The 16,838-nt window shown below is 50.7% G+C and overlaps 1 protein-coding gene across 1 annotated transcript in view; it reads right to left on the bottom strand.

Annotated features, from left to right (window-relative positions):
* Lrp1 (LDL receptor related protein 1) overlaps positions 1-16,838 on the bottom strand; it is an 84,439-nt gene that overhangs the window by 49,538 nt on the left and 18,063 nt on the right. Inside the window, exons 7-17 of the mRNA XM_027392194.2 lie at positions 9,305-9,467; positions 8,998-9,220; positions 7,874-8,063; positions 7,217-7,360; positions 5,962-6,198; positions 4,663-4,843; positions 3,387-3,609; positions 1,927-2,128; positions 1,568-1,693; positions 307-447; positions 65-190 (exon numbers count right to left, since the gene is read on the bottom strand). Coding sequence (XP_027247995.1) covers positions 65-190; positions 307-447; positions 1,568-1,693; positions 1,927-2,128; positions 3,387-3,609; positions 4,663-4,843; positions 5,962-6,198; positions 7,217-7,360; positions 7,874-8,063; positions 8,998-9,220; positions 9,305-9,467 — 1,956 coding nt within the window. The remainder of the gene's footprint in view (positions 1-64; positions 191-306; positions 448-1,567; positions 1,694-1,926; positions 2,129-3,386; positions 3,610-4,662; positions 4,844-5,961; positions 6,199-7,216; positions 7,361-7,873; positions 8,064-8,997; positions 9,221-9,304; positions 9,468-16,838) is intronic.

The following is a 16,838-nucleotide window of genomic DNA, read 5'->3' as shown; positions in this document are numbered from 1 at the left end:
CCTTCTCTGTCTTTCTCTGTCTCCTCGGACTCGGCTTGTCACCCACCGTGCCCCAATCCCGCACCTGAACAGGTAGCATTGGACTCGTCCTCACTGTTCCCGCAATCGTTATCCCCATCGCAGAGCCAGCGGTTGGGGATGCACCGGTTGTTCTCACACTTGAATCGGTCCGAGGGACAGGTATGTTGATCTGGGGAGGGGCAGCAGGTCAGGGGTCAGTGAAAGGAAAGAGTCTCAGTTGTGGGTTCACTCAGGTAGTGGCAGAGCCTCACGGCCTGGCCGCCAGGGGTGGGTGGGGTGACTCACGGCACAGCGCTGGGGCCTCGTCGCTGTTGTCCAGACAGTCATTGTCTCCATCACACTTCCAGCGCTCTTGGATGCAGCGGCTGTTGGCACAGGCAAACTCGCCTGGCTGGCACTGGGGTGGGGGCACGTAGGATGGGTTCGCTGTGGGCACCACAGGAGTGTGAGGGGGAAGGTTAGACCCAGGCCATGGGACAGGCACTAAGATTCCCATGCTTTTCTTGTGATTTATTGTTTTTTATAATACACGGAGTAAATTATCCCCCTAGAACGTAATTCTCCATGAGCAAATTATTTGGTTAAAAGTGGTAACTCTGGTTGAGGCTGTAATCTCAGTGTAGAGTGATTATCTAGTGTATAAGAGGCACTGGATTGATCCCTGGCATAGTGATCCCTCTCACTGACTCCTGACCTGCTGCCCCTCCCCAGAATAAATCAATAAGGGTAACACAGAGAATGATGTGACAGATAAGAGCCCAAACAGGCAGATGTACGGACACACACCAACCTGTGTGACTTACAACAATATAGCAGTGGTCACCGTTCTCCTAATTTCCTTTTTTTTTTTTTTTTTTCCGAGACAGGGTTTCTCTGTGTAGCTTTGGAGCCTATCCTGGCACTCGCTCTGGAGACCAGGCTGGCCTCGAACTCACAGAGATCCGCCTGCCTCTGCCTCCCGAGTGCTGGGATTAAAGGTGTGCACCACCAACGCCCGGCCTAATTTCCTTTTTAAAACTGGTTTTTGAGATAGGGTCTCCATGCAATCCTCCTGCCTCAGCTCCCCACTGCTGGGATTACAGGTATGGATGCTTTTGCTCTTTTTTTTTTTTTTTTTTTTTAAAGACAGGGTTTCACTATGCAGCCCTGGAAAACTCTGTAGGCCAGGCTGGCCTGGACCTCACAGAGATCCTCCTGCCTCTGCCTTCCCAGTGCTGGGATTAGATTCCTGTACTACCGTACCCAGACTACAGTATTTTGAACTACTGTTATTTTACTCTGGTAATAGTGAATAAAGCTAAAAGGAGTTCAGAACAGCTTCCTTCTTACAAGGCTGCCTCGTTCCTCATTCATTTGCCTTGGTCTTCATGCTCTTTCAAGTCTCCACTCCCAATCTGCCTTTACCCCCAGAGCCTTCCCTGAAGCCCACCCCTTGCTTCCTGTCAGCCCCACAGGGCCCCCTCTTTGCCTCCTTAATCTCAGACTGAGACCAGAGCACTTTCTGCTGGAGCTACCTTCCATCCTTGCCCAGCCAGGCCTCTCATACCCAAGCAAGTGACGCCGTCCGTATCCAACACCTGGTCCTCAGCACAGGCACACTGGCGGCTCCCCGGGGTGGCCAGGCACAGGCTGCTGCAGCCTCCATTATTTACCCGGCATTTGTTTGTACCCACTGCAGGAGACAGAGAACAGGGATGGGGCAGCAGAGTTAGGGAAGGATACACAAAAACTGAGGGGTGTAAGAGGAAGTCAAGAGAGGAACAGCATGCTGAAAGAGAGAGCACACAGCCGTGGGACAAGAAGTGAATGGGGACAGAGTCGGAGGACTTCTTAGAAGGTTTAGGTATCAGAGCCTAGGGTCCCATCCTACGACCCACTGTCCCCAGCCTTATACCAAGGGAATACCTTGCTGCTGCTGTGCGTCATACATTCGGATCTCAAAGATAGGCGGCCGTTCGCTGCGCAGAAGGGTCACAGTGGGGGGCGCCCCTGCCGCACCCCGTTCCAAGCGGTAGACACTACCACTCCGATACTCGGTCCAAAAGAGGTAGTTGCCATGGTGACACAGGCCAAAGGCATGATTCAGTTCAGGACCCTCGTATACAATCTAGGAATGGAGGGGATGCTTCTGAGGAGATGCCCAAGCGATGCCTAGGGGCCCTAGTAATGTTGACTCCTCCAAGTGACCCAGAAAGAACTGTGCATACTGTCCTCTCTTGGGACCATTCATACTCCATTATGGCTCCCAAACACACACACACACACACACACACACACACACACACACACACACACACACACATGCGCACAACACATATACACACAAAACACACACATACAAACACATACACACAGCACATACACACATACAACACGTATATACACACCATACACACACACACACACACACACACACACACCACACAAACACACACACAACGTACACTAATACACACATACAACACACATACACACACACCAGCTAATATTCGGCCATTCATTTCTCCACCTAATAAACACTTATTGGGATCTGTTAAGGACCATGCTGTGATGGGTGCTAAGAGCAGATTTGCTCCTGAGTGCACATTGTCTCGTGGGGGGGGCGTACGTGGGTAATCCTGGAAGAAGAGGGACCAGGAGGAGCTGGGTAGATTCCCAGGAAGCAAAGGCTTATGGTGTGTGCTAGGAATCGCCAACTGTCTCTAGTGTTGCTCGTTCAGTGTTGGGATGAGGCGAGTAGGAGGAGACATGACACCACAGAGGTAGCCAGGTATTGTGAAGACCTGATATACCAGAGTTTGTTCCACACACCTAAACACAAACACAACTCCTGAAGTACAAAACCACCCAAGTAAACAAACATGCATATATCCTGCCCCAGGCGCCTCACACTCTGGTGCACAACTACACCAAAGCGTGCTGTGCATGTATGTGCAAGAACAGAGGCGTGGGCAGTGGTGGCACACGCCTTTGATCCCAGCACTTGGGAGGCAGAGACAGGAGGATCTCTGTGAGTATGAGGCAGCCTAGTCTACAAGAGCGAGTTCCAGGACAGACTCCAAAGCCACAGAGAAATCCTGTCTCAAAAACCAAAACCAAAACAAAACAACAACAACAACAAAAAAAAAAAGAACAGAGGCGCATAGGTATGTGTGAAAGTGAGAGGTCAAATGCAGAAAGACGCCCTCAGATAAACAAGACAACATACAGGATACACAAACACACAGGTGCATACGTTTATAGAGCCGTAAATAAACACGGCACATAGGCCTCGACACACATAGGCCTGGACACACAGACATCCACACTCTCATGGAGTTTCCTGCATAGAAACAAGGTTTAGCAATGCACACATGCCTGCCCACCTTCCGGTCTGTGCCATTGAGCAGTATGGTCTCGATTCGGTCATAGAAGGCATCAACCCAGTAGAGGCGCCCAGCTGGAATATCCAGGCTTAGCCCATTGGGCCAAAGCACTGTCTTGGAGGTGACAAAGATATCTCGGTGTGAGCCGTCCATCCAAGCCCTCTCCAGCCGCCCTCGCCGGCTGTCCTTGGGGTCCTCCTCCCAGTCTGTCCAGTACATCCACCTGTAGGCAGTGACTGGTCAGCACCACACGGGCCACCCTTGTGAGTCCAATCATTAGGTGGCATCCAGAACTCCTCCCGGGGTCTCTCTGAGCTGTTCATCCCGGAACCACAGGTTGCACTTACTCCAGCCTCCATCCAACCAACACCTGGTAAGTGTCTACAGTAGCTGGGCAAGCGTCTGGCAGAGACCAAGGTTCCCCACCCCTCAAAAAACAAGTCGCTCAAGAAGGTTGTATCAGAGAGTGATAAAATCAGAAGGAAAATTAAGTGATGGGGATGGAGAGTAGCTGGGCAGGGGACAGGGGTGAAGAAATGGCGAGGACAGCTTCTCTGAGACTCAGACTTGATGCCGGTGAGAAGCTAAATCTGCTGGTACCTGGCACTCCAGACAGCACGTAACGGGGAGAGAAAGGCTGGGTATGGGAAGCTGTGGGCAAACCAATACTGGGCAGGCCCAAAGGCCGGGGTGGCACAGAGCCAAGGGGAACCAGTAGAGGCAGAAGCAGACCTCTGGGTACATATCACGATTCCATTCTCTACCCTTGAGATGGACAGACACCTGTTTTCTTTTCCAGGCTCTCATTGCCACTTCAGTGGCCTGGTGGGGGATGTCCTTCTGTATATGTTTCTCTTATTGGTTGATGAATAAAACACTGTGGCCAATAGAGGCAGGGAACTAGGCAGGGCTACCAGAGGAGAATTCTGGGAAACGTAGGCAGACAGAGTCTCATCACGTAGAACCAGGGAAGAGAGGATGCACAAGGCGTTCTCTGGTAAGCCAAGACCACGTGGAAATACATAGATGAACAGAAATGGATTAATAATTAAGACAGAGCTAGCCAATAAGATGCCCTAGCTACCAGCCAACAGTTTAATAACTAAGATAGCGTCCGTGTTTTCATTTGGGGCAAGGAACCGGGCGGGAACTCCAGCAACAAGTGGCCCACCTGCCTCTGCCGCAGCCCCTGCACTCTGCCATTTCCTCCCCGGTTTTCTCTGAGAGGCACGTGTTCCCAGCCCCCACCCCCAACCCAAGGCCTGGGCAGACTCACCCATTGAGAGGATCCACTACAATGGCCCTGGGGTGTGCCATCTTGCCCTCAATTAGAGTCTTTCTAGTCTGGGCAGCTTTCTCCAGCCTGGCCACACTAATGGTCTTCTTGGGGCCGTCATCAGTCCAATAAAGGTTGTTCCCCATCCAGTCCACAGCTACACCCTCCACATTGTGAATGCCTGTGGGGGGGCAGGGGAGAGGGTGACAAGGGTGACCCTTAAAGGACAATGAAGCAGGGAGAGGTGGGGGGGGGGCAGGCAGGGAGAGAGGATGGGGATGAGAGGCTGGGCAGGGGCCGTCTGGGTTGCCACATCTATATTTACTCAGTTTGTGACGACAGGATGGGGCAGCCAGGTAAGATGCTAAGACCGATGCTGATGTGGGCTCCCAAATGAGGGCGTGTCTGGGCCTGTGCTTAGGCAATATGTACTGGCTACATGAACAAGTGTGACACCACGTCCTAGGCCTAAAATCCCTGAGCTCACAAAATGAATAAATTAGGAAGTGACTTTTCCCTTAGCCAAAGGCTGCATCTTAAGTATCTCCTAAATAGTAGTTCCCCTGGTAAAGGGAACCCCAACCTTTTGCTGACCAGGGGTTACTTCTGATTTCCACACAGTCTTATGATTGCTGACGCCTGAGGTTCTCTGGGTTGCATGGAGTGTGGGGAGCAAGGTGCGGGGCAGTGACTGGCATCAATCAGGCAGACCGACTGGTTAGGGAACCAAAACCCCGGGGGCCCCAAAGCACAGATCGCAGGCAAAACACACAGCTCAGAAGCCTCCATGGGGACAGCTCTGATGATACTCCATGGTGGCCCTGCCAAAGTAGGTCAGAGGGAGAGATGGGATGGAACTAACAAGACACGGTTTTCTCAGGTCACCTAAAGGTGCAGGTTCCCGTGGCCATGAGATCCAGCTGCACACAATATACTATGCTCATGTACACTTGTGGACTGGCAGGCCCAGCTCTGATTCAGGACCTCAGGCCTCTCCTGGCTGTGTGCTGCACACAGTTCCAGGGCTCTGAGCCAATGGCAGAGACCCTACGTTTTCCCGAGGGCTGGCAAAGGCAGCCCACACTTCGTAACCCACCCATCCTCCTGACTCTTTTTGGCTCAGCCAAGAAGGAGGTCATGCAAGGGTCAACCTGTCTATCCCCTCATCTCCATGCCAACCAGCCCAGCCAGCCAGTCAGCAGAGGACTCTTCACGCTGTGAGGGAGAAGTCTAAGCCTCTGATGTCTTTTCCAGGCGCCACAAGCCTCAGGAGTGCTACCCACACACCTCCCGCCTTACCGTCCTTCAGGATGGTCTCCCGCTCAGTGCCATCAATTTTCTGGCGGCCAATGAGGTAGCTGGTGGTGTCGGCAAAGTAGATGAAGCCAGTCTCAGCGTGAAAGTCCAGAGCCCGTGGATTCATGAGGTTCTCAATGGGGATCATGTGCTCGTCTGGCACCTTGGCCCCCATGTCCATGCCTCTGATGATGCCTGGCCGGCCCTTGCCATACACCAGGAACAGTTCATGCTCAGGCTCTAAGGCAGGCACAAAGGGCACAAAGTTACACGCATGCACACTCACACACACACATGCACACACAGAGTCACCGCCCAACTTGGAGTCTGGGTCTGAGGAGCTGCAATGTACTGGATGTGCTGGGTCAGGAGCCGTGGAGCAGACAGGGCTCTGAGGCAGTCAAAGGGAACACAGGATAACAGGCTGAACTCCAGTCCTAGGGCAAGTGTGCCTGGGGGTCTGACACGCAGGATGGGAAGTCGGAGAAGGGAGACGCGCTGTCACTTTAACACACACTATTCAGTAGTGAAATCTGGGACCTGAAAGGATTACTTTCAAAATGTGTTGGAATCTGGTCACTCTCCGCCACTTCCTCTACCACTGTCCTAGCCTAAACCACATCACTCTTACCCATGCCGTGGGTAATAGCAATAGCTATTAGCCGCCCAGATTCTTCCCTGCTGTCCGGCCTCTGCCCAGCACCAAATAAGCTTACACAGTATGAACCCAATCACGCTCTCTCCCCACAGCGGCCATAAGCCCCTCATCTCAGTGAGGAACATCTCTCTTCACTTACACCACCGGGCCCCACTAGTCTCAGCACACAACGCCCTACGCTGGCCTCAGGGCCTTTGCACTCTAAGTTCCCTCCTTTAGAAACTCTCTTCTCTCAGGTAAATCATATGGCTGGCTGCCTTACTTCATCCACGGAGAGCTGGGCTTAGATGTGACATCCTCAAAGAGGCTCTCACTGTCGTAACTCTGGTTTTATTGTCCTCACAAACCCTTCACTGCCAGACAGTGTCAAACACCCAGTGTGTGTTTGTCAAATACTCTGAATGAATGAATGAATGAATGAATGAATGAATGAATGAATGGGTGGTAGGAACAGCACTGCTCTTGGATGTGGGTATTTACCCCTCTGCCCTTTGCTTCTCTGCATCCCGACAGAGACAGTGGGCTATGGGGGACGTCTGAGGACACACCCCCACACCTAGCAGGCCCACCTGCCCAGCCCTCCCATCACTTGTCACTCACTCTTGCAGGACTTTCCGTCACTTCCCAGGCTGAAGCCAGACCGGCACCTGCAGGTCCTCGCCTTGTGGCTATTGGCCAGCAGGCAGATGTCAGAGCAGCCACCTGGCTTCCCATACTGGTCATTCTCACAGGCATGGCTCCGCACTGGGGGCAGAGTGGAGAGCTGTCAGTACCCTCACGGGCCTGCTCCGGCCATCAGAGTAAGTCTTTGTTCTGGTCCCATTTTAGAATTTGGAAGCCACAGGACTAAGGCTGGCCACTAAGGAAGGCACAGGCTAACCCACAACTTAGCCTCAGACACAAGGGAACTGGGAATATGAAAAGGCAAGGATATCCATGAGAGAGGAACTCAGGATTAGTAGCTTGGGGGCTGGTGCCTAGACCCACTCTTGATATGAAAGAATGACGGCTCCCACTGGGCAGTGGTGGCGCACACCTTTGATCCCAACACTTAGAAGGCAGAGGCAGGTGAATCTCTGAGTTTAAGGCCAGCCTGGTCTACAGAGAAAGTTCTAGGACAGCCAAGTTACACTGAGAAACCCTGTTTCAAAAAATCCAAAAAATAAAAAATAATGGCTCCCTGGAAGAACTGGGATCCCAAGCCTGGAATCCTGTCAGGGTGAAGCCACATTTGGAGGGGTCATGGGACCTGCTTACCTCGGGGCTGCCGTCTCTGGTGGTAGATGTGCAGGGCACCGCCCTTGTCCACTCGGGTAACAACCTGGTACTCAGTGCTGTTGAAGCGGTTCACTCGGATCACACTGGTCTTCTGCTGGGTGTTGGCGTTGTCTGAGTTGGTGGCGTACAGGTAGTTCTCAAACACAGTTAAGCCATACAGGTGCTCGATCTGGGACAGCAGGCAGGGTTGGTCACCGAGACGAAAGGGATGTTTCCTTCGCCTAACAGGCCTGCGGCTGCCGTCCAAACTCTACCATTTAATTTCCCAAGTTCACCTTCCCGTTTTACTTAACCTGATGCTAAATTCTTGACTCCTCTGTTCTGGAAGTGTGTTTGTCATCATTCACAAAGCACGTCTTTAAAGAATTTCTGGAACTTCCTAAGAGATATCATCACCCCTCTACATTCTGCCACTGTGGTGACATTGCTATCCAGCACCTGGCATGTTGGTTAGTGGACCGTTCCACCCACTGAGGGCAGGAAAAAATGTCTTTCACAAAGTTAAACTCCCTGTAGACACTGTGATGATTTTCAGCTGCATTAGACCTGGGTCCTAACCTCTGTCCGCAAAGGATTGTAGACTATGCAGCTTGACGAAGCTTTTGGGGGGACTGAGTATACACTTGTGTTCCAAGAAAGCCTACAAATGGCCACCTGCTTCAATTTGCCCAAGACCAGGGGTTTGCTGGTCTGTGAGACTTCCAAGGTTAAAACCAAAAGAGTTCCAGGCAAAGCCCCAGGGATGGTCGCTCACGCAAGTTACTCCAGAATGGATGCTCTACCGCTAAGCCAAGCAAGTGGCAAGACCTCCTTGCCCAGTTGTGTAAATTACCAAACATCTCTGAACCCCACTTTTGTCAACTGCCTGCTCATCTCCAGGGGCTATTTTAAGCATGAAGTAAGAACAAGGAAGTAAAAGGTGCCTTTGAGTGACTGTTGCCATCAGAATGGAGAGACACATTCCTGCTGGTTCCACTCCCACCAAAGACACGAGTTGACTATGCTCGTTTCCATATTGTCCACACTCACTGGGAGCCCTAGAGATCAATTTCCCAACAAAGGACTACACCCCCATACCCCCCCATCCCAGAAGACTCCCTCACCAGGATGCCTTGGATGATGGTCTGCCGGCCCTTGCCCTCATAGTCTACCACCTCAATGTAGTCTAGGTAGGCATCCGCCCAGTAGACGAGGCGGCTGACGAGGTCCAGGGTGATGCCATGTGGGAATACAATCTTGCTATCGACCAGCTTGGTGCGGTTCTGCCCATCCATGTCGCAGCGTTCCACCTTTGGGATCTGCCCATAGTCGGTGAAGAACACCTTCCTGTGGGTGCACAAATGTTAAGTAGGGCACGGGCACGGGGACCCCTCTCTTTCCAGGATCAGAACCCTGGCCTGCCACTCTCACCCCATGGCAGGGTCCAGGGCAATGCCTTTGGGATTGTAGAGTTCCAGGTCTAGCAGAGTGACACAGGTGTCCCCATTTCCGTTACAGACAAAGATCCTATCATCAATGTCATCCACAAAGTAGAAGTTTCCTGTCAACCAGTCAATAGCCATCTGCTCCACATCTGTAGAATGAATGAAAGAACAACGCTGTGGCCAGGCCCTCCCACAGGCACCCATCCCTCCTTTGAGCTCAGCCTCTTTGGGGCCTAATCCTCCCCCAGCCAGCTGCAGTCACCTTCCTGTGGGTGTCACTGGCGGTGTCACACTTTGATACTCTTGTGTTCCCAAGTATCTGGTCTCTCCAAATAGAAGTCTCCGAATGTATTCAACCCCAGCCCCCAACCCAGACTCAGTGTTGTCACAAGCAGGAAGGATTAGGTAAACACTGGCTGACTGACAGGCTATTCCAATTCTAATCCTGCCTCCAACAGGGAAGAGCTCTCTTGTTCTGCCAAAAGGCAGGATAGGCCTACCACCTTACCCCAATATTTTCTTTTTAATTTGCTTTTATTTGAGACGAGAGCACCCTAACTAACCTAAACAGCACAGCACATATCTTTGGTTTGGACCAGACTTATATTCGCTGTATATGGCAAGTCTAATTATTCCATACTAACAAGAAGTACTGGCTGGATGCTGTACACGTTGCATAAGTTAAAAAAAAAAAAAAAAAAAGGAAAGCAGAATGTTCATAAATGAACCCAGCTTAGAGAAAAGTATTTCAAAATATTAAGCCCATACAGCATGACACAAAATTGGTGGCAGAAGGTTGGGAATTAGCAATATGAGTCAAACTTCCCCTCACTTCCCTGTTTCTTTCATTTTTTTTTGTTTGTTTTTTGTTTTTCAAGACAGGGTTTCTCTGTGGCTTTGGAGGCTGTCCTGGAACTAGCTCTTGTAGACCAGGCTGGTCTCGAACTCACAGAGATCCGCCTGCCTCTGTCTCCCGGGTGCTGAGATTAAGGCGCGCACCACTAACGCCTAGCTCTTTCTTCCATGTCCTTATTGCTGAATTCCCTCATATCCCAGGGAAGCAGAGAAGAATAGGAAATGGACAGAGAGTCCAGAAGGAAGGTGAAGATAGGACCCTGGAGATAAACCAGGAGAACGAGAAAGAGGAGCTTCCAAATGGGGCAGAGCTACTGCCATGGCCACCCTAAACCCTGGAGGGCCACAGAAAGCGGGGGAGGGGTAAGGCAAGGACGACTGCTGGCCTCCTTCCCAATACAATCCTGGATTCCATGACCCCACTGATACCACCCTCAGAATAATGCCTCTCCAAACTTGTAAATTCCAAGGCAGATTTTTTTTTTGTTTTTTGAGACAGGGTTTCTCTGTGTAGCTTTGGAGCCTGTCCTGGCACTCGCTCTGGAGATCAGGCTGCCCTCGAACTCACAGAGATCCACCTGCCTCTGCCTCCCGAGTGCTGGGATTAAAGGCATGCACCACCAACATCCGGCCAAGGCAGATATTTTTATCTGCTCTATTTCAACAACAGGTAAAGACACCCTTCCGACACTTGCCTTTGGTTGAAGCTTATCCAACACTATCCACACTCAGCCCATAGGGATTCCTTGGCCTCACAGCTACAGGTACAACCATGGGCTTGGCTCAACTCCTCCCCAACCCCCCTTCCTCCCCACAGGAATCTAGGGGCTATTTCTTAATAGTGGGAGGGGGTAAAAGGAATAGAATCGTGGCATCCAGGGAAGTTGGCTGTCCAGGGTCACTGACTCATAGTCACAGGACTGAGGCCAGAGGGAGGGGGAAGGGAAAGTAGTCATTGGAGGCTCTCTCTCATAAATGGTTTCCTCTTCAGGCCCCCTCTGGTAAACCCCACCCTGAGACAACTAGAGAAAGAGGTCACAGGGATGAGGTTATTATCCTGACAAGTGCTGACACATTCCCAAGCCTAGCTACTCTGTCCTCTGGGCTCCCCAGACTGTCCCCTCTTAGGGGAGTGGGGCAACAGAGAATGAGGAGGACAAGGCCACAGAAGAAGAAAGTTCAGCATAAGAGTTAAAAGCAACCAAGCTGCCCCACGCATGCACGGTTACCACAGAGAAACCAGATTAAAATGAAACTGCTGGGCCACCTCCAAAAGAAACTAAAGTCCCAAAGTAGGGACCTTTCTGTAGCCCCACACAGCCAGCAGGGCAGCTAAAAATCAACAGGGCTCTGTGCCCTTTACTTGGTGGGCACTGCAGGGGTCTGGGGGCCGCTGGCATGTATGCAAAATTCATCAGTCAAATCTTGTTTTCCCAGCACCAGCTGGCACAGATGGCCTTCTCTCCAACTTCCTCAGGCCTCCTGAGTCACTGCCCAGCCCTAGGACTGGCAACACCCTGGCCCTGCTCCCCCATCCACCCTTGGCAAGAGGGGATGAGAAGAGCCCTACAGAGATCTGATGCCCTGCTCCCAGACGTAGCTCCATGCTCTGTCCAAGCCTCAAGATGAGGTGACCTGTCTGAGTGAGAGCCCCTCTCCTGGCTCACATTCCCTTCCACTTCTGGGAGAGAAGGGTAGTCGCAGTCCCTGCTCTCATAGATTTGCCTTTGGCTGGGCTCCCCTCACCTTCTAAAGGCCAAGCAGGGTCCCGTGCAGCAGGCTGATGAGGAGGTGAGGAGCTGGCAAGAAATGACATCCCTGGCCAGCCTGGCCTCTCCTTTGGTATTTTTGCAGCTGGAGATTATTAGTCGTAAGCAAACTCCTTTGTTATACAACCCCCACGGCTGCCACATTATTTTCCTCTCTCCTAAAGTTCAGATTCCTCAACCCCTGACAGCCACAGGCCACTACTCCAAAGCTATGCAGAGAAAGAAAGGAGGTCATATTGGGGTTATCATTCCTTACTGCCCATGAGCAGTCTCTGGGGTCCTGGCCTTGGCCCTACAGCTTGGGATTCAGGTGGAACCCTGGGCTTGTGTCTACAGAAGCTGAGGATTCCTACTCCATAAACCTAGATGGCGAAAGCTGAGCACAGTAACAAATACTTGTAACCCCAGAACTTAGGAGGAGGAGGAGAAAGGACAGTTGGGAGCTGAGGGCCAGCCTTGGCTACACAGCAAGTTCCAAGGCCGTTAGGGGTGACATGAGACTGTCTCAAAAAACCAACCAGGGGCTTGGAGAGACGGCTCGGTGCTTACACGATTGTCTCTCCTCCAACACCAGGGTGTGGCTCCAATCATCAGGTGGGTCACAACGGCCCACACCTCCAGCTCCAGGGCATCTGCACACACACTGAACTCATACATACCCATATACAGACACGTAAGTTAAAAATGAACAAATAAATCTAAACAAACAAACAACCAAAAGAAAGCCACACATCCACCCAACCAAACTAAACCAAACCAAAATGACAATATAGCAAAAGCCCCTGAAGGGTAGGGGTTGCCTTGTACTTTCAGGGGGCTGACCTGTCCTGCACAGGAGCTGCAAGCCCAAGGGTCTGAGAAACCCAAGGAGAAGGAGGTACTCATGCTAAGGGAGGGTCTGGTGGTGGTCTACTGAAGGGAGTTAGGACTTGAGAAGGGTGAATGAGTCAGAAAGGAAGACCACAGCCCGATTGTGTCATCAGAACGGACTTTCAGTTCCAGGCCCTAGAATAGACCGGGTGAGTGTTCAGAAGAGCTTAGCTCCCTTGCAGCCCCAGCCCTGAGGCTCAGCACACACAACTCCAGTTTTTCTCAACTTCTCCATCATCCACATTGCTCAAGAGCTACTATTTCTTAAGTAGTGGCTCCTTTCCCAGAAACACGCCCCCCGGCAGACCCTAAGAAGACCCTAGCTTCGATAACACCATTCCAGCCACTTTCTGTAAAACAAGAAGGAAAGCTGGGTACAGGATGGAGGTCTTTTTATCTTTCGAAAATAACTCCAGTGAATCCGTACACCCAAAGATTACAGAGCACGCACCAAGTCCCTCAACGACAAAACAACCCTATTACACTGGGTTCCGGTCCTTATTCTGATTTGTTCCACCCTACTTCCAACGCTCTGCTCTGCCCTGGGTTCTGCTGGGCTCTCAACACTGGTCTGAAATCCGGTTCTGATACCTCCCAACTAGAACTATAGGCAGGACAGTCAACACTTGTTTTCTCAACAGTGAGACAGGACCGGACAATCAGCACACGTGTACACATTCATGCATGAATTCCACCCATGACACCTTCTTCCCTAGCCCAATCTCTTCTGAGTCTCCATCACCTGTGGCCTCCTGGCTAAAGGTGGGTAACAGGATGAGGGGAGGGGTGTGTGTGTAACAACTACTGCTCTAAGGAGAGACTTTGCCCAGAGTGTAGCTACCTTGACTGGAAAGAGCTCTCCCAAATGGAGGAACTTCACCTACTTCACCAAATAGGAAGAATCTTCACCTACACAAAGGATTTCTCCATGATGGAAGGAATTTAACCCACAGGCTGTTAAATTCTGTTACAGACTCCAGTGGCCCCAGAAGCTTCCTTCATCTCGACTTTCATGTAACGACAAATGTCGGTAGAGCGGGCACTATCTTTACATTTCCTCCCTGGTGCCAGACACACATGTATCCATCAACTTAGCAAATATTTATTGAATACCGAGTCTTTCCCCCTGCTGTCCTAGAGCCAGGACATCATTTCCCTTCTCTTCTCTGGCCGTGGAATACCCCCGGACATTGGCAGAGGACAGTTTGCAATCCCACTCAGGGATCTGGCCAGTGAGGCAGGGCTGGCAGGTTTTACTAAATAACACAGACTCATGTTCCTGTTTGCTACCAAATCTTGACTTCAGCTCTTGCTTGTTCCACCAGAAAGTCCAGAACTTACGGGTAACTTATCCCCTGAGCACCCTTCCTAACCCTGCTTGGACGTCCAGCCAGGATCCTGTGGATGAATGCCTGAATTCTACTCTGCCTGACTGAGGGTCTCTGCATGATTGAGAAATTCTCACTGGGCTCTGAAATGCCTGTCTTGCTTAAGTTACTTCCTTTGGCTTGGAAACAGGGAGGACAGAGCTGGGGGTAGGCTGGCTTGGGAGGCAACTTCAAGGAGACAGCGGGGGAGGAGAGGGCAAGACTGGATCTAGGCCCGGAGACACAGGGCTGGTGCTGGCCAGGAGAGGAGGAGCCAGGAAAGAGCTGTTAGTGACTAGGAAACCGGGAAAGGGAATGAGAAGGTGGAGTGCCAGGATGGGTGGTGGCAGAGGACAGGGTGGCTAGACCTCCCCTGTATCTCAGTGCCCTGTGGGAGTCAGAAAGGCCATCGGGAGGAGGGAAAGCCTTCACGTGTAAACTCTGGAAATGCTCCATTTGGGAGTTTTGTGTAGTGTTTTTTTTTTTTTTAAATAGAGTCTCACTCTGTAGCTCACACTGGCCTGGGATGCACTAAAATCCTCCTACCTCTGCCTCTCAAGTGTTGGGACTGCAGGTATGAGCCATGATGCTCAGGTTCTTGTATTTTTGGTTGTGAGCCTAGCCTTTAACAGCTGAGCCATCTCTCCAGCCGGATGCTCAGGTTCTGAAGTATTCTGTAAACACAGTATGGGACCGAGAAAGGGTGGGGTGCTCAGACACAACTCCCAACTCCCTCCTTTCAGGTCCATCACAGACCTGGCCCAGGCTAGGGGTGCTGTTTGCATTTCCTCTTGTGATTTTTTAAAAACACACCCACCCATTCCACCCTACCCCCAAAAAAAGGCAGAGAGGAGGGAGGGAAAAGCGAAGTTGGCCAGCTGGGCTTGGGGATTTGTTTTGTGACCCTGGTGCTTACAGTATATGAGCCCTTTGCTGGGCCCTCCCATCTCAGGAAGCATGCCCTGGGAGGAAAACCCCAGGGACCCGCCAAACACTACAGACTACCATGTCACACACAGTTCAGCACCAAACAACTTCATTAGATGCTATCTCTTTCCTGGACTCTAATTGCTCTTCACCTGTCCCAGAGCCTCACCCTTCCTACAGTAGAGATGTCCTCAGGAGTGAAATGGGAACAGACCAGAATTTAAGCTGGAGACGGGCGTACGTTTCTAGGGGTTGGGGGAGCACTAGACTGGACTACTCCTTCTATTCAGGGCCCTAGAAGACATAGAACAAGAAGGCCCTTTCTGGGCTCAGGAAACACCACACCTGTTGACTCTCTTGGGTCTCGGTTTCAGAATTTTAGTCTTTCGTGTATCACTTTCAAAATATGTGTGTGTGTGTGTGTGTGTGTGTGTGTGTGTGAATATGTAGCTTACAGTATTATTTACTCACTATTTTATACATCACAGATTTGAAGCATGGACATAGTAGTTCACACCTGTAAAGCCCAGCAGCTGGCAGGCCGATGGGAGAGGATTATCATGGGTTTGAGCCAGTCTGGGCTACAGTGTATTCCCATCTCAAAAATTAATTAATTAGGGATGGAGGGATGGTTCAGTCAACAAAGGGCTTGCCACCTGTGCATTAGGGCCTGAGTTCTGTTCCCAGCATTCACTTTAAAAAGCTATTTGTTGCTGGAAGTGGCGGCGGTGGCATATGCCTTCAATCCCAGCACTCAGGAGGCAGAGGCAGGTGGCTCTCTGTGAGTCCAAGGCCAACCTGATCTACATATCAAACCCCAGGCCAGCCAGGGATACACAGCAAGACTTGTCTCTAAAAACATTTAAGAATGTGGTCCCAGCAGTACACACCTGTAATCCCAGCCCCAGAGAGGCAGAAACAGGAGGACTCCTGGGCTGGCCAGCCAGTCTAGCTGAACCTGCAAACTCCTCTGAGACCTTACCTCAAAAAAACAAGGCAGAGAGCAGGGCTGGAGAGATGGCTCAGTGGTTAAGGGGACCTGTTACTCCTCCAGAGGTCCTGGTTTCAGTACCTAGGTGGTTACTCACAACTGTCTAGAACTCAGGTTCCAAGGGATCTGATGCCATTTTCTGGCTTCCTTGGGCATGCATATACAAAACACTCATATATGTATTATAATAATTTAAAAATAAGGTAGAAAGCCATGGAGGAAGACATCTAACATTGACTTCTAGTCTTTATATGCATGGTGCAGACACATGCATATACACGCATACATGCACCAAAAAATTAATAATAAAATCACAGTATAGGAATTTTCTAATGATAACATCGGATAAGAGCATAACTATAAAGCTGAACTTTACCCCTGGGGGCTAGAGGCAGGAAGGATCAGAAGTTTAAGGCCAGCCTTAGCTGTGTAACAAGTTGGAAATCAACCTGGGCTATACTGCCTTAAAAATACACAACAAAACCTGTTAATAGAGCTAGTGAGATGGTTCTGTGGATAAACTGCATAGCTAGATTACCTGAATTAAATCCCAAGACGCACACAGGGAAGGGCTCTCACATGTTGTCATCAGATTTCCACATGTACACACACACACACACACACACACTAATATGTAAAAACTCAAAACCTTAAACATTTTTTAAAAGCTTGTGCATGCTGAAATGAATAATATCTATCTAGAGGTATGACTTCATGCTCTTAAAATTCCCTTACTGTTTT

The sequence above is a fragment of the Cricetulus griseus genome (genome assembly GCF_003668045.3).
Source record: "Cricetulus griseus strain 17A/GY chromosome 1 unlocalized genomic scaffold, alternate assembly CriGri-PICRH-1.0 chr1_0, whole genome shotgun sequence".
In the NCBI taxonomy this organism is placed as follows: Eukaryota; Metazoa; Chordata; class Mammalia; order Rodentia; family Cricetidae; genus Cricetulus; species Cricetulus griseus.
The sequence above is the reverse complement of the archived record's forward strand: the minus strand, read 5'-3'. Positions and strand labels throughout refer to the sequence as shown.